The 17,781-nt window shown below is 43.7% G+C and overlaps 1 protein-coding gene across 1 annotated transcript in view; it reads right to left on the reverse strand.

The window, feature by feature from the left end:
• Positions 1-17,781, reverse strand: part of LOC140720325 (NACHT, LRR and PYD domains-containing protein 3-like) — a 510,894-nt gene that overhangs the window by 30,897 nt on the left and 462,216 nt on the right. Inside the window, exons 5-6 of the mRNA XM_073035188.1 lie at positions 11,479-11,650; positions 11,304-11,369 (exon numbers count right to left, since the gene is read on the reverse strand). Coding sequence (XP_072891289.1) covers positions 11,304-11,369; positions 11,479-11,650 — 238 coding nt within the window. The remainder of the gene's footprint in view (positions 1-11,303; positions 11,370-11,478; positions 11,651-17,781) is intronic.

Raw genomic sequence — 17,781 nt, forward strand, 5'->3', positions numbered from 1 at the left:
AACACTGACTTAGGGGCTCCAACTCCAGAGTTTTCCCAAACTCTTTCCCATGAGGGGTACAGTTGCAAGGCAGTGGAGTTTTGAGATCAGAGGTTTTCCTGCTCCTGGGTGAGCTGCCGATCACGGCCGATGAGCCCATCTGAACAAAGCGACTGGCTGTAAGGCATCTGTGCCCCTTCTCCTATCAGAAGAAACGCTTTACCAGGCTTAGTGGCTGAACCGCATGTGAATGCCAGGAGCTGGACAGAGGATACTCGCCACTGGGAGCATTTAATAGGACGTGGCATCTCATCCGTACTGCCAACCCCCCGGGTATAACAATCTTAAGCAACCAACGGGCACTGTATTATTAACAATCAGTCGGTAAATTGGTTTATTATTGTCACATGCACCACTGTAAAATGGAAAACTTTTCTGCACGCGATCCGAACAGATCATTACAGCACATCGGTGCAATGAGGTCGTACAAGGAAAAATGGAACAGAATAGTTCAGGGAAACAGTGTTTCAGTTGCCGAGAAAATGCAGTGCAGGCAGACAATAAGGTAGAAGGTCAAAGGATCATTGGGAGGTCAGCGTTGAGTTTTTTTGGGGACTATGTCCCTAAACTGTAGAACTCAACACCTAAAACTACAGTACTATGCAGAAGTCTGAGGTGTATATTAGGACTGACACATTTTGTCTTTTATTTTCTAGTTTGCACTTTATCCCGTTGTGATGCGGTTTGAACGGCATCGCCTGGATGAAAGGTGCTTTATAAATAAGTTATTTTTATTATTATTATTATTACTATCTTAGCCTAAACTGGTAAAACGTGAGGTACAGGCATAGTCAAGCACACTCATGTCTCAATTGATAGGATAATTCAGACTATTCTTGTGGTGTATAGTATTGTGGGTTTTCGAAGATTTACACAAGTATTGCTGTGTGGGCCTAATTTATTAATACTATTCTGCAAAGCCTTTAGGATGATACCAGTTATTGATATTACGATTGGGATAACGAATACCCTGTTCGTGTTCCATAGTCATTCATTTTGTCCTTTTAGATAGATAGATAGATAGATAGATACTTTATTCATCCCCATGGGGAAATTCAACATTTTTTTCCAATGTCCCATACACTTGTTGTAGCAAAAACTAATTACATACAGTACTTAACTCAGTAATAATATGATATGCATCTAAATCACTAACTCAAAAAGCATTAATAATAGCTTTAAAAAAAAGTTCTTAAGTCCTGGCAGTTGAATTGTAAAGCCTAATGGCACAGGGGAGTATTGACCTCTTCATCCTGTCTGAGGAGCATTGCATCAATAGTAACCTGTCGCTGAAACTGCTTCTCTGTCTCTGGATGGTGCTATGTAGAGGATGTTCAGGGTTTTCCATAATTGACCGTAGCCTACTCAGCGCCCTTCGCTCAGCTACCGATCTTAAACTCTCCAGTACTTTGCCCACGACAGATCCCGCCTTCCTTACCAGCTTATTAAGACGTGAGGCGTCCCTCTTCTTAATGCTTCCTCCCCAACACGCCACCACAAAGAAGAGGGCGCTCTCAACAACTGACCTATAGAACATCTTCAGCATCTCACTGCAGACATTGAATGACGCCAACCTTCTAAGGAAGTACAGTCGACTCTGTGCCTTCCTGCACAAGGCATCTGTGTTGGCAGTCCAGTCTAGCTTCTCGTCTAACTGTACTCCCAGATACTTGTAGGTCTTAACCTGCTTCACACATTCTCCATTAATGATCACTGGCTCCATATGAGGCCTAGATCTCCTAAAGTCCACCACCATCTCCTTGGTCTTGGTGATATTGAGACGCAGGTAGTTTGAGTTGCACCATATCACAAAGTCCTGTATCAGTTTCCTATACTCCTCCTCCTGTCCATTCCTGACACACCCCACTATTGCCGTGTCATCAGCGAACTTCTGCACATGGCAGGACTCCGAGTTATATTGGAAGTCTGATGTGTACAGGGTGAACAGGACCGGAGAGAGTACGGTTCCCTGCGGCACTCCTGCGCTGCTGACCACCGTGTCAGACCTACAGTCTCCCAACCGCACATACTGAGGTCTATCTGTCAAGTAGACATATTTCAACATATTAATTCAATATATTTCTGGCATTTTTTAACTAATTCATTTCTGTAAGTTATGTGTGTTTGGAATGGCTATATATATTTAAAAAGTTGCTTTTGCTTGTTTATTCTGTAAAATTACATCCGAACGCATATCATGGATTATGCTATCTGAAATAATGATCGGACGCAGTATGATATGAAGGACTCCGATAGGACTCGAAAAGTGGCGCAGGCTTGTACTTACTGTAAGTTGTGGTGTTTTTCATCAGTTGTAGTTTAAGCAAGATTTTTGGGAATGTTGTCCACGACTTGATTGTGCTTGTGCAAGTAATGAGATTCAGTTAAACTACTGCAGGATCTTGTAAAGTCGGATTGTTTCTAGTTTCTCTTGTAATTTTCAGCATATATCGTCATGAAACTATTGGTCGTTTATTCTGTATTTTTGATAACTACATGTGTTAACAACCTTGTCCTGTATTGCGACAATAATCCCTTCTGTTTCTGGGAAGCGTTCTCCAACTCTGAGCCAGGGGCTTGACGCTTCCTTGTCGACATCTAGTCGGCTCAGATCGTGTGTCTCCTTCCGTGGGGAGTCAGACTCTTCCATTGGTTAGCGTTTTATGATAGTTTCTTCATTTTTTATGGGTTAAGCTTTCATTTTCGTTCAGTGATGTGTACCCCTTATTGGATTTGCATATGCTTGTACGGAGTGCTGAATCCTGCTTGCGTTATAAAAATATGTCAATAGAGCTAATTGAGGATTTCAGAAAAGGCGAGATGAGGGAACACAACACACCAGTCCTCATAAAGGTATCTGATGTGGAAAGAGTGAGCAATTCCAAATTCCTGGCTGTCAGTATCTCCCAATATCTAACCTGGACCCAATATATCGATGCAGCTACAAAGAAGGCACAACAGTGACTATATTTCATCAGGAGTTTCCAACATCACTCGAATATTTCTACAGGTGTAACTTAGAGAGCATTGTAACTGGCTGCATCACCGTCTGGTTCATGGGGACTACTGTACAGGATCGGAGTAAGGCGCACACTCAACGATTCAGGAACAACTTCTCCTCTGACTTCCAGTTTCTGAATGGACATTGGACCCATCGATACTGTTTCACTAATCTCTTTTTAAATTTCTATTTCTGCACTACTTATTTAGTTTAATATTTCATATAATCACACAGACATGCATAGTTCTATATGTTCAACTTCCAGGCAGCTTTGCTGCACAGCCAGATCCACTATCTGACAGGCCACATGTCTCGAATGGATAACTCCAGGTTACCGAAAGCAGTACTATACGGAGAACTCTCTCAGGGCAAGAGAGATCGTGGTGCCCCGCGCAGGAGGTACAAGGACCAAATTAAGCAGAGGCTCTCTCAGGCAAATATGGAGGTCAACGAGTGGCAGCCGCTGATCCATGGAAAAACCAAGGATTTTGAGGAACCCAGAAGAGCGACTGCTGAAAAGAAGAGGGGATGCAAGAAGGATCCAAATACCCAAACGCCCGAATCCCAGCTGTCCCTCTGTCCCAACTGTTCCCGGGTCTGCAGATCCAGAATTGGCCCCTACAGTCACCAACAATCGTGTCATCATCCAGTGCCACCACCCTCCCTCCCCCCCCCCACACACACAGACACACACACACACACACACACACACACACACACACACACACACACACACACACACACGCGCGCACACACACACACACACACACACACACACATTTGGGAAGAGAACAGGATTCAGGGTATGTTTCATGATCATTAATGCTTGGTGGAACCCCGGAATGCCCATTCCCTCTAATCCTTTTGTTCCCCGGATCTGGAGTACCTGGTGCTGCTGTGTAAACCTTTCCGGCTGCCAAGGGAGTTCCCGGCTGTTATTATCACAGCTGTGTAATAACAACATCCCCCAGTTGTGTGTTACTGTCACAGAGGGGGGCTGATTCCCTTCCGAAGTCGGTCAGGACTTCCCAAACCACAAAATTTGTATCAACAGTTCCATGTGAACAGCACTTGCCGTGTCACCGACTGCTTACAATGCCGGTGATCAGCAGGAGCTCAAGAAATTCAGCTCCGATCTGTGCAAAGTTATCCAGGCGGCGAAACGACAATACAGAGATCGTATTCAGGCACAGCTCTCCACCAACAACACACACAGCTTATGGCAGGTCTGTACATCAATGCAGACTTCAGAGCTAAGTGCAGTGGTGCTGCCAACATCGCTGCCTGTCTCCCAGAGGATCTAAGTCTCTTTACGCTCGGTTCGATATCGCCAACACTGAGACCCCGAGGAGAGCCGACAAAGCGACCTGCACATTGGTCATCTCTGAGGCTGAAGTTCGCAGGTGTTTCCAACGAGTGGACAGTCGCAAGGTTGAGGGACCGGACGGCATCCCAGGGCGGGTACTCAGGATGCGCGCGGCACAACTGGCAGGTGTATTTACGGATATTTTTAATCTCATCCTCTCCCACTGTAGAGTTCCCTCCTGCTTCAAATCATCGATCATTGTTCCTGTACCTAAAACGACGAAGGCAACATGCCTGAACGTTTGAGTCCTGTCGCACTCACCTCAGTAATAAGCAAATGCTTTGAGAGGCTGGTCCTGGACTACATCTGCAGCTTGTTACCACCCACACTGGACCCCCTACAATTCACCTACCGACACAACCGATCAACAGATGACACAATAGTCACTGCTCTGCACACCTCCTTAAACATCTGGAGAAGAGGGATGCTTATGTGAGAATGATGTTATTAGACTACAGTTCAGCATTCAATACCATCATTCCCTCCAGGCTTGACAAGAAGCTCAGAGACCTCGGCCTTCACCCTGCCTTGTACAGCTGGGTCCTGGATTTCCTGTCGGATCGCCGGCAGGTGCTAAGAGTGGGCTCCCTCATCTCTGCCCCTCTGCCCCTCAACACAGGAGCCCCTCAGGGCTGTGTCCTAAGCACCCTCCTTTACTCTCTGTATGCGCATGACTGTGTCGCCACCCACAGCTCCAATCTGCTAATTAAATTTGCTGAGTATACTATATTTATTGGCCAAATCTCAAGTAATAACGAGGCAGCCTACACAGAAGAAGTCATCAGCCTGACACAGTGGTGTCAAGAAAACAACTTCTCCCTCAATGTCGCAAAGACAAGAGGAATGGAGATAGGCTAACCCCCACTGATATCAATGGGTCTGGGGTTGAGACAGTGAACAGCTTCAAGTTCCTTGGCATTCACATCACTGAGGACCTCACATCAATTGTGTGGTGAAAAAAGGCACAACAGCACCTCTTTCACCTCAGATAGAACCATAGAACCGTAGAATATTAGCCCTTCCTGACTGTGCCAAACCATTTTTCTGCCTAGTCGCACTGAACAGCACCTGGGCCAGACCCAGCACTGATCCCCGTGGCACATCACTGGTCACAGGCCTCCACTCAGAGTAGCAATCTTCCACTACTACTCTCTGGCTTCTTTCATTGAGCCAATGTCTGATGCAATTTACTACCTCTCCATATATACCTAGCGACTGAATCTTCCTAACTAACCTCCCATGCGGGACCTTGCCAAAAGCCTTACTGAAGTCCATGTATATAACATCCACTGCTTTCCCTTCATCCACTTTCCTGGAAACTTCCTCGAAAAGCTCTAATGGATTGGTTAAACATGACGCATAAAGCCATACTGACTTTTTCTAATAAGTCCCTCTCTACCGAAATACCTGGAGACCTTATCTCTTAGTATTCCTTCCAATAATTTACCTACTACCGATGTCAAACTTACCGGCCTATAATTTCATGACTTACATTTTGAGCCTTTTTTAAACAACAGAACTACATGAGCTATCCTTCAATCCTCTGGCACCCGGTCCGTGGATATCGACATAATACTTATGCCAGGGCCACTGCAATTTCAACATTAGTCTCCTTCAAGGTCCGAGCGAATACCCCGTCAGGTCCTGGGGATTTATTTACTCTGATTTGCCTCAAGACAGAAAGTACCTCCTCCTCTTTAATCTGTATAACTTCCATGACCTCCCTACTTGTTTGCCTTGTTTCCATAGACTCCATTCCAGTTTCCTTAGTAAATAGAGATGCAAAATACCCATTTAAGATCTCCCCCATTTCTTTTGGTTCCATACATAGCCGACCACTTTGATCTTCAAGTGGACCAATTTTATCCCTTACTATCCTTTTGCTCTTAACATACCTGTAGACGTTCTTAAAATTATCGTTCACTCTGACTGCCAAAGCAACCTCATGTCTTCTTATAGCCCTCCTGATTTCTTTCTTAAGTATTTTCTTACTCTTTGTATACTCCTCAAGCATCTTACTTCCTCCCTGTTGCCTATACATGTTATACATCTCTCTCTTCTTCTTTATCAGAGTCCCAATATCCCTCGATAACCAAGGCTTTTTATTCCTATTCATTTTGCCTTCAACCATGACAGGAACATACAAACTCTACACTCTCAAAATTTCTCCTTTGAAGGCCTCCCACTTACAAATCACATCATTGCCAGAGAACAACCTGTCCCAATCTACGATTTTTAGATCCCTTCTTATTTCTTCAAATTTGGCCTTTTTCAGTTTTAGAACGTCAACCCGAGGACCAGATCTATCTTTATCCATGATCAAGTTGAAACTAATGACGTTATTATCACTAGAAGGAAAGTGTTCCCCGATACACACTTCCGTCACCTGCCCTAACTCATTTCATAATAGGAGATCTAATATTGCATCCTCCCTAGTTGGTACATCTATATATTGATTTAGAAAACTTTCCTGAACACATGTTGCAAACTCTAACCCATCTAGACCTTTAACAGGATGGGAGTTCCAAGCAATGTGTGGAAAATTAAAATCTTCTACAATGACAAATTTCTGTCTCCTGCAGTTGTCTGTTATCTGTCTGCAAATTTGCTCCTCCAATTCTCGCTAACTATTGGGTAGTCCATAATACAACCCTATTAATGTGGTCATACCTTCCGGTTTCTCAGCTCCACCCATAGGGCCTCAGTAGACAAGCCATCTAATCTATCCTGCCGAAGCACTGCTGTAATATTTTCCCTGACTAGCAAAGCCACCACCCACGCTTTATCCCTCTGTCTCTATCACGTCTGAAACATTGGAACCCTGGAACATTGAGCTGCCAGTCCTGCCCCTCCTGTAGCCAAGTTTCAGTAATGGCTATGATGTGATAATTCCATGTGTCAATCCAGGCCCTCAGCTCGTCTGCCTTTCCCGCAATACTCCACGCTTTGAAATATACACACCTCAGAATATTATTACCACCACCCACAACCTTGCTATTTGTGGCTTTGCATGAACTACCACCATTATTTATGTTTACCACCGTTCCACTATCTACTCTGGCACTCTGGTTCCCATCCCTCTGCCAATCTAGTTTAAACCCTCCCCAATAACACTAGCAAACCTCCCTGCAAATATATTGGTCCCCTTGTAGTTCAGGTGTAACCCGTCTCTCTTGTACAGGTCCCACCTGCCCCAAAAGAGGTCCCAATGATCTAGAAATCTGAAACCCTGCCCCCTACTCCAGTTTCTCAGCCACGTGTTCATCTGCCAGAGCATCGCACTCTTACCCTCACTGGCACGTGGCACAGGAAGCAATCCGGAGATTACTACCCTCTATGTCCTGTTTTTCAACTTCCTACCAAGCTCTCTGTACTCACTCTTCAGGACACCCTGACTCTTTCTACCTATGGCATTGGTACCGATGTGTAGCACGAAATTTGGCTGATCACCCTCCCACCTCAGAATGCTGTGCAGGCGATCAGAGACATCTCTGACCCTGGCACCGGGGAGGCAACAAACCATCCGGGAGTCTCTGTTACGACCATAGAATCTCCTGTCTGTACCCCTGACTATGGAGTCCCCTATCACTACCGCTCTCCTCTTCTTCCTCCCCCCGTTCTGCACTGCAGCACCAGATTCAGTGCCAGAGATCCGGCTGCCGCAGTTTGTCCCAGGTAATCCTTCCCCCCAACAGTATCCAAATTGGTATACCTGTTCTGGAGGGGAATGGCCACAGGGAAACACTGCAGTAACTGCCCTTTCCCCTTCCCTCGACTGACGGTAACCCAATTACCTGTGCCCTGTTCCTTAGGTGTAACTACCTCCTGGAAGCTACTATCTATAAACTGCTCAGTCTTTCGAATGATCCGGAGGTCATCCAGCTCCTGCTCCAGTTCCCTAACGCGGTCTGTTAGGAGCTGCAGCTGGGTGCACTTCTTGCAGGTGTCGTTGTCAGGGACACCGGATGTCTCCCTGACTTCACACATCCTGCAAGAGGAGCATTCCAACATCCTGCCTGGCTTATTCTCTAGTCTGAACAAAAAAAAAAAAGAAAAACAGCAAAACAGATGGTTGAGATGGTTGAGGACATTTGGGATGGGCCCCTAAATTTTGTGCATCCTGACTGGCTGCATCACTGCCTGGTATGGGAATTGTACTTCCCTCAATCGCAGGACTCTGCAGAGAGTGGTGCGGATAGCCCAGTGCATCTGTAGATGTGAACTTCCTACTATTCAGGTCATTTCAGGGACAGGGGGTAAAAAGTGCCCGAAGGATCATTCTGGACCCAAGTCTCACCAAGCACAAAGTGCTCCAGCTGCTACCATCCGGGAAATGGTACCGCAGTGTTAAAGCCAGGACCAACAGGCTCCGCGACAGCTTCTTTCATCAGGCCATCAGACTGATTAAGTCATGCTGATACAATTCTATTTCTACAATTGAATACATAAATACACGCTCACCGCACACGCTTTACTGTAATTGTGCTGCTGGCGCAGAAAATCAATTTTCACGAAATGTATCCATGATATTAACCCTGACCCTGAAAATTTTTATCTGGCTGTTGTCTCATTTTTCTAGATCTGTTATTCATCATCCTCATACTGTCCTCGTTCATATCAGTCTACGCGCTTTCCAGTGCACATGGTGTTTTCCAGAAATTGCTATTTAAGTTCTTATTTTTCTTTGCATATTTCCGGATCCGTTTCAGACCAGGATATTATACCAAACCAATACGTCAATATGGGCACAGTGAATGTTTACTACCTTTGTTATATTTTTACTGTTCAGCTCTGTTTGGCAGATTTTCTTGATCCTCGATGCAAATTCAAAGTTTGTTCAGCCTTGCAGTAAATTCAGATTTTCAGCTTTGAAGTAAATTTTGTTGGCAGGTTTTCCTTTATCACACGATTATCTATTTTCTTTGCTTATTGATATCCTAAATATACGTTTCATATTCTGTTGCATTGTATCCTGATGCTCTGTTTGATATTCCACCGGTTCTATTGCACCTTTCTTTATGTTTAATCATGTTCTGTACTTTCCTAGTCTAAAGTTCATGCTTATATATTTGGAAATTAGTTCCATTATTTGAATTATTTGTTTCAGCTTTACTGATGCAAGAGCAAATAATTTAAAATCATCAATGTATAACTGTGTCAAGGTATAATTCGTATTTTCTTCTGATTAGATACCTGATTTTGTCTGTTTCAGTAAATTATGAGTGGGCTTAAAGCTAGACAAAACCATAGTGTGCTCAGTGAGTCTCTCTGGAAAATCCCTCCATTTATTTTGATAGTGGTCGTTGTTCCTCTGTGGTTGTTAATAGGACGTTTATTTTACGCGAATGCTTCATCAGATGTTGCAGAAATTTCACAAGTATTGTATGAATTTTATATATATTTGGAACCTTTTAAACACACGTGGAACAGAATCAGATGTGTTTTGTATTGATAGACAATATAACACTGAAAGATTTCTGCTTTCTACAGGGTTTGAAATAGAATTACATAATCTTTTATCTGTTGTTCAAACCCGAACGGTATTCTGTCTGCTGTCCTGTGAGTATATTGTGGTTATCTAAGTTGTTATCTGAGTTGTTATTAGTTACGGGATGTACGATGCTATAATTCTAGATATAAAATTGCCTTATTATTATTAGGAGCTAATAATAACATAGTAGGTGACCATTTAGTAGTCTTATAAATGCAGAATAAAGCTGTCGTTTAGACTGGTGGTACATACCTTCAGCCTTTTTTATGTTCTGCCCCATGGGAGTATGACAGAGAGGATGTATGAGGTGGTTTGGGGTTCAGTAGCAAGGCTTTGGGTCGGGTTTGCGTCTTGCCAGCTTGATTGAGTTCCTCCAGGAGGTGACAAAGGTGTTGGATGATGTTACACATGGAAATTGTCTACTTGTATACTGGCAGAGTCTTTGACAAGATCCCACATGGGAGGTTCATACAGAAAATTAACATGCTTGAGAACTGTGGGGAATTGTCCTGGCTGCCGGGGACCCAAACGGGGAGAAATTTATTGGCTGGCGGGTGGTGAATCGGTGAAATTATTGCCATAGACGTCTGAAGAAGACACCTCATTGAGTATATTTAAAATGCAGGTCGATATGTTCCTGATTAGGAAAAGTGTCAATGTTTACTGGGATAATGGGGTAGAGAGGAATTGAAGAGCAAATTCACTGAGCCGAATGGCTTAATTCTGCTCCTGGATCTTATGGTTTCAGGGAGCATCTGGAGTATTGTGTTCACTTCTGATTGTCGAGCTCTTGGAAGGATTGGTTAGGGTGCAGAACAGGTTCATCAGGGTGTTGCCTGGATTCGGTGACATGTGCTACAAGTAGAGGTTTGATAAACTTGCTTTGTTTACTCTGGAGGTAGAATACAGATCTGACTGAGGTGTGCAAGTTTGAGAGATAAGAGTTTGGGTCGACAGCCTGTATTTTGTTTGTTTATTTTTACATATGACTGGTGTCTAATACCAGAGGGCATTTGGTTAAGGTGAGATGGGGTAAATTTACAGCAATTGTGGGTAGTTTTTTAACAGAGTTGTGGGTGCCTGGAATTTACTGTCTGGGTCAACATGGCTTTGTGAAGGGAAGGTTCTGCCTCACGAGGCTAATTGAGTTTTTTGAAGAGGTAACAAAAAGCAATTGATGAAGGTATGGTGGTAGATGTGGTCTACATGGATTCAGCAGAACCAACAGCTGTATTAATAGAAAAAAATATATTGTAGAATATTCAGGCTGCAAAGAGAGATTCTTTGAATTGTTACTTGAATCCAGAGATCAGCGAATGTTTAATGGCGAATTTTGATTCCCAAGCTTTGCCAAGTCAGAGACTAACATTTGAGATGTGGTTTGAACTGTGCATTTGATCACTCACCTATCAGCTGACTGGGTAATTCAGATAAACCTTGGGTGATGTTCATGTATTCCTGTGGATCAGGACCTGTTTAAATATTTAAAAAAAACATCCATGGAAACAGAGCTAAAATAATTAAAATAACTAAAATATTTATCTCAATGTGCTTTGTGTTCAGTGTGTGGTTTTAACATACCGAGTTCCTGTATTTCCCTCAGTATTCTGTCCAACTTCGGTAACTCAGTCCACCATGTCACAAAGGATTCCCACATCGCCCTCCGGGCCCGGGAGCCTTTGCCCATCACCAAACTGAGGAAGAGTCTGGAACTCTCTGCCCGGTTTCCCTTCTCTGTCAGTTCAGTGACTTTCTACAAAAGGAAACAATGAATTTATTGTGCAGCAGACAGACAGGCATGGAGAATGTACAGGAAAGTATCTGTTCATGGCCCCAGTAGCTTCAGAACAGATGCAGTCACTGAGCTGCTGCCTCATCCGCCCTGGGTTCAGTCATTAACAGAGAAACAGTAACTGAAGGAAATTCTCAATCAATAGTGTGTAAGAATAAGGATTTACTGACACCCTGCAGTAGATGCAATGTGATTAATTTCCTTGATCTGTCAATGTGCAGTATTACATCAACTAGATGTGACAACAAGAACTGAAGAGAGGGGAGAGAGAGAGAGCAAAAACAAATGGATCGCGGCTGACAAAAGTTTATAGTTGGGTGCTTAAATCAAAAGATAAATATTGAATCGAAAGGATACGCAGGTAGGTGAAAGTGTTGGGTCGAAGCTGCTGGCATTAAAAATGAAAAGTCCTGAGAAAGAGGTGATAACGGATTGGACGATGTAGATGTTAAGAAACTGCATAGGTAAAATGACCCTGATGATACAGGCCTGTTAACAGTAGCCAGGATGTGAGCTACAAATTACAACAGGAGAGGGAAGAGGTATGCAAAAAGGGGAATGTGAAAATAGTCATGGGGAATTTCAATATGCAGGTAGCTTTGGAGAATCTGGTCAGTGTTGAATCCTGAGTGAGGAAATTTATAGAATGCCTATGAGATGGCTTTTTAGAGAAGCCTATGGTTGATCCCACGATAGGACAGACGGATTTGCATTTGGTGTTGTGTATTGAGCCAGATTTGATTGGGGAGCTTCAGGTAAATAATCCCTTAAGAGGCAGTGATCATAAAATAGCAAAACTCACACTGCAGTTTGAGCGGGAGAAGGTAAAGTCAGATGGATCAGTGCGACAGTTGGATAAAGGAATTACAGAGGCATAGGAGAAGACCTGGGCAAAAATATATTCGAACATGACTAACAGGGACAATGGCAGAGCGGGAATGGCTGAAGTTTCTCGGAGCAATTAAGAAGGCTCAGGACAAGTGATCACAAAGATGAAGAATTATTCTAAAGGGAGGATGATCAACCATGGCTGACAAGATAGTCAAAGCAGCACGAAAGCAAAGGAGAGGGGACATAATATTACAAAGTATAGTAGAAAGCTGGAGGACTGGGATGCTTTCACAAACCAACAGAAGGCAATTAAAAAGCCGTAAGTAGAGAAAATATGTAAAATGAAGGTAGGCTAGCGAATAACGTAAAATAGCTCACCAAAAGGTCCGTCTGATATATGAAGAGTGAAGGAGAGGAAAGTGGATTTTGTGCCACTGGAAAATGACAGTGGAGAGGTACTGTCAGGGGACAAAGAAATGACAAAAGGTATTAGTAAGTATTTTGCGTCAGTCTTCACTGTAAAAAATACACTAAAACGTGCCAGATATTTGAGAATGTCAAGTGGCAGAAGTGAGTGTACTTGCCATTATTAAGGAGAAGGCACTCGGGAAGCTGAAAGTTCTGAAGATAGATGAGTCAGTTAAGTTCAGTTCCGTTTCTGTTTATTGCCATTTAGAAACCACAGAAGCAATGCAGTTAAAAAATGAGACAACGTTCCCCCAGAATGATATCACAAAAGCATATGACAAAACAGACTACACCAGAAAATTTACATAACGTTTTGTAATCCCCAAATCCATAGTCCAGAGAGGCTGCTGCGTATTAATGTCGCGCTACTGTCTTAGCGCGTTCCCCGGAAAGGAGCTCCAAATACACCAGACAAAACAAGACTACCCAGACACACCAAGTCAGGAGACCAACTCTACCACCCAACAAACCAAAAACTAAAGCTACAAGACCTGATCAACTGCACTCGATTGCTTCTGAAACAGGAGGCTGAAGAGATTGTGGAGACATTAGTGATGATCACTCAAGAATCACGAGATTCTGGAATGGTTCCGGAGGACCGATCATTTTAAACTATAGGCCATTTAGTCTGATCAGCGTTTGGGAAGACGTCAGCAGTCGATAATTGAGGATAATGTTTCGAGGTATTTGGACGCACATGATAAGAAAAAGGCCAACATCCATGGAAGGGAATCTTGTCTGACAGAACTGTTGGAATTTTTTGAGAGAACAGCATGCTGGGTCGACAACGGAAAGTCAGTGCAAGTTGTTCACTTGGACTTCCCGAGGACCTTTAACCAGGTACCACACATGACGCCGTTTAACAAGACAGGGAACGGCAGTATGACAAGAGAGACACTAGCATTGATAGAGGATCCATGATTTTCTCCAGACAGATTTTGACTGACTGTCAGGAAGCACAGAATGGAACAAATGGGGCTTTTTCTTGTTGGATGTTGGTGACCAGTGGTGTTCTGCAGTGGTTGGTTTTGGGAGAATTCCTTTTTCCGTTATGTCAATGATTTGAAGGCTTTATGGACAAGATTGCGCACGTTACGAAGATATGGGGAAAGACAGGAAGCGTTGAGGAAGCAGGGATTTTGCAGCAGGACATGAATGATGAAAAAATTGACAAATCAGTGACAATTGGAATGTAGTATAGGGAGGTACATGGCCATACACTTTGGCAGAAATAATGAAGACATAGAATATTTTTGAGAGTTCTAAAGAGTCTCAGGAGACCTGGTGCAGGATTCCTTGCAGGTTGAGTTGGTGTTAGGAAAGGCAAAAACAAATGCTAGCGTTCATTTCGAGAGGATTAGAATATAAGAACAAGCACTGGCCAGACCTCACTTGTATATTGTGAACGGTTTTAATCCCCTGATCAGTGAAAATACGCGATGCATTGTGGAAAGTCCAGAGAGGAATCCAAACTGACAGAACCAGTAATATTAAACCTAATTTTGATGAGAATGATTCCTGGATGCGCCTGTACTGGCTGGAGTGTGGAAGGATGAGGGGAATCTATTTGTAATCTGTGGAATATCGAAAGGCATTGAGAGGATGTGGAGATGATGTTTCAAAGTGGGGGAGTCTAGAACCAGACGGAACAGTCTCAAAATAGAGGGACGTCCATTTAGAACAGAGATGAGGAGATTCTTTAGCCGAGGAGTAGTGAATCTGTCGAATCCATTGGCACTGACAGCTGCGGAGACCAGGTCATTGGGTATATTTAAAACAGATTTTGGTACCTTCTTGATTAGTCTGGTCAGCAAAGTTCACTGGGAGAAGGCAGGAGAATAGAGTTGAGAGGGATAGTAAATCACCCATGACGTAATGGCGGAGTAGGAAGATGGGCCTACTTGTGTTCCGATACCTTATGGTCTTATGATGTGTAAAGACAACAGAAAGTTAAGGAATGTCAGTGCGGCCGTCTTTTGATGGAGATCGCTACTGCCTGGCACTCGTGCTGCAAAATGGTGATCACTTCCTGAATGCAGGCATGGGCTTCCTCATTTACTGAGGAATTATGAATTAAACATTGAACCGTCTTCAAGCAACATCTTTCTCTCTCTCTATCTCTGGCTATCCATCCCATAGGATGATGATGGTTCCTTTCAGTCAGTTAGTGGGGTGGTACCCCACTCCTCAGAAAGGAACCGTGTGCGTGAGTGGATTTTAGGTGAGTAGGGCGTTGTACCGGTCCAGATCCACCCTCTCGACATCCCCTCCCGGATCCAGCAGCCTGGTTGGGTCCAAGACGGCTGGGGGAAGTTCTGTTGCAGTGACTGGCCAGACCAAGCTTCGATGCGAGGGATGCCCTTTCCGTACTTGTTTGCGAGATGACGTTGACCCTAACAGATGGGTCATCCGCCCTTAGACAGGTCTTGTTTTTCATCCTGCAGGGTGTCTAGCCACCCTCCTCACCAGGCCAGCCTGGTGGGGGGAGCTGGTTTAGTCACTGACCATCCGACCATGCGACAGGTAGTACTGGGTTACATGGTACCGGTAGCACTCAGACAAGTGGTCTGACCAGAACATTCACCGATGATGGAATTAAGGTAATCGAGGATACAACTGAACATGGATGAGCTTAGGACATTGCTCTGAGAGATAAGAGGAATGATGTCCCGGCCTTGAATGATTGATCTCCCAGAACAGTTAGCAGTAGGAAATTGGAAAGGTTTTCCATAACTCGAATAATGGTCAACAATTATGCAATAAATCAGCATAATTCCCTGATGGTCCACTGCACTGTAAAATAATCCCTCAGTTTCACTGCTACCAGGTCTGAGCAGTTACAGTTGCTCAGCATCTGAGATGAGGTAGTAAACTGGATTAGACACTGGCTTTTTGGAGGAATCCAGATCGTGACTATAGACTGTTGCATTTCTGATTGGCGCCTGTAACTCGTGTAGTGTCACGGGGATCGGCGCTGTGTCTGTTGTTGTTTGTCATCTATATCAATGATCTGGATGAAATTATGGTTAACAGTATCAGCAAATTTGCGGATGACACCAACATTGGGAAGGTGCAGTGGACAAAGAGGAAGACTACAAGAGCTTGCAGTGAGATCTAGACCAAATGGAGAATGGGGTTAAAAGGGGCAGATGCAATATAATGCAGACAAATTGCACTTTGGAAGGGCCAAGCAGGGTAGATCTTACACAGTGACCGGTAGGGCACTGTAAAGTGCGGTAGAACAGAATGATCTGGGAATACAGGTCCATAAGTCATTGAAAGTGATGGCAAATGTGCTCAAGTTGTGGATCTGAAAGAAAGTTTCTTATCGCATTAACCTTCATCAATGAAAATATCGTGTACAATAGATGGGATATGATGTTGCATAAGACGTTGATGAGGACTAATTTGGATATTATCTGCAGTTCTGCTCACCTACCTACAGCACAGATGGAAGTAAGTTAGAAAGAGTACACAGAAATAAAAACAAGGATGATGTCGGGAAGAGAAGACCTAAGTTCGAAGAAAAGAGTGACCGGCTTAGGACTTTATTCATTGGAAAGTGGAAGATTGAGGGGAGATTTGAGAGAAGTTCACACAATCACATGGGGTATAGACAGGATAAATGCAGCAATATTTTGTACTGAGGTAAAGAGGTATTACAACAAGAGGTTATCAGCAAAGGGTGAAAGGTGAAAAGTTCAGGGGGTACAAAGGTGAAACTTGTTGACTCAGAGGGTGCTAAGAGTGTGAAACTAGCTAGCAGCGCAAGTAGTGCAAGTGGTTAAAAGAAGTCTGGATAGATCCATGAATGATAAGGGTATAGTGCACTATGGCCTGGTGAAGGTCAATGGGAATACATAGTTAAGTAGTCCAGCATTGAATAGATGGGCCAACAGGCCTGATTCTGTGCTGTACTTTCCTATGACTATGACAAATCAGCCACACATTCTTTGGGAACTCACGGAACCAAGACCAGATATGGTTAGCAGGCTTTCCTCTGTCAAGTACGGCTGTAAAGTCGGTTGTCTCAGTTTACAATCTGACAGTTTAATATTCGTCCTGGATTAGTGAGATGAGGTGAATCTGCCCGATGGTCCAAACAAGATTTGAAATTAGATTCAGACTGAATGTCTGTTCAAAGTCCAGATATGCAGCCACTGCTCTTATATCACACTGATAAATACAGCAGGTGAGAGAGGAAAAAAAAGCTGAGGCTGACCCTTTTGCTCCCAGTGCTCCCCACATTAACAGCTGAAACCAGATCTGCTGGAGACAAGTCAGAAATCAAAGTCTCCATCCCCAGGTGAATTCCCAGTCTCCATTCACGCCAAGAACGTGAAGGAGATTAATTTTGGTCACTATTCCCAGCAGTTCGGTGACAATACACAAACCACACTCACCTCATTTTCTTCTCTACTGAAATATCCCTCCTTTGTCAACATCCAACCGAGTCTCTCAACCTTTTCTTCAATTGCTTGTTTGAGTCTGTCTCTATAGAATTTTGTCAGTTGGTACAGTTGATATTCGCCCACCTCTTCTAGGAGGTCAGAGATTGTAAACTCTGGCTCTGTGAATATAAAAAGGAAAACGTAGGCTTGAACTGAAATATTCTTCGTTTCCGCAGCTCTCACCCAACTCAACAACAAAAAAACATGACTTGAACCTGCCTACAGACACAAAAATGGATTTAATCCCAATCTCCGACACTGGCCTTAAAACCTACCCAACAATGTTCTAGGCATTACGTAATAGAAGGACCGTATTTAATGCAAACCAGTCCATCCCCCATC

This window comes from Hemitrygon akajei, unplaced genomic scaffold (genome assembly GCF_048418815.1).
Source record: "Hemitrygon akajei unplaced genomic scaffold, sHemAka1.3 Scf000041, whole genome shotgun sequence".
NCBI classification, from domain to species: domain Eukaryota; kingdom Metazoa; phylum Chordata; class Chondrichthyes; order Myliobatiformes; family Dasyatidae; genus Hemitrygon; species Hemitrygon akajei.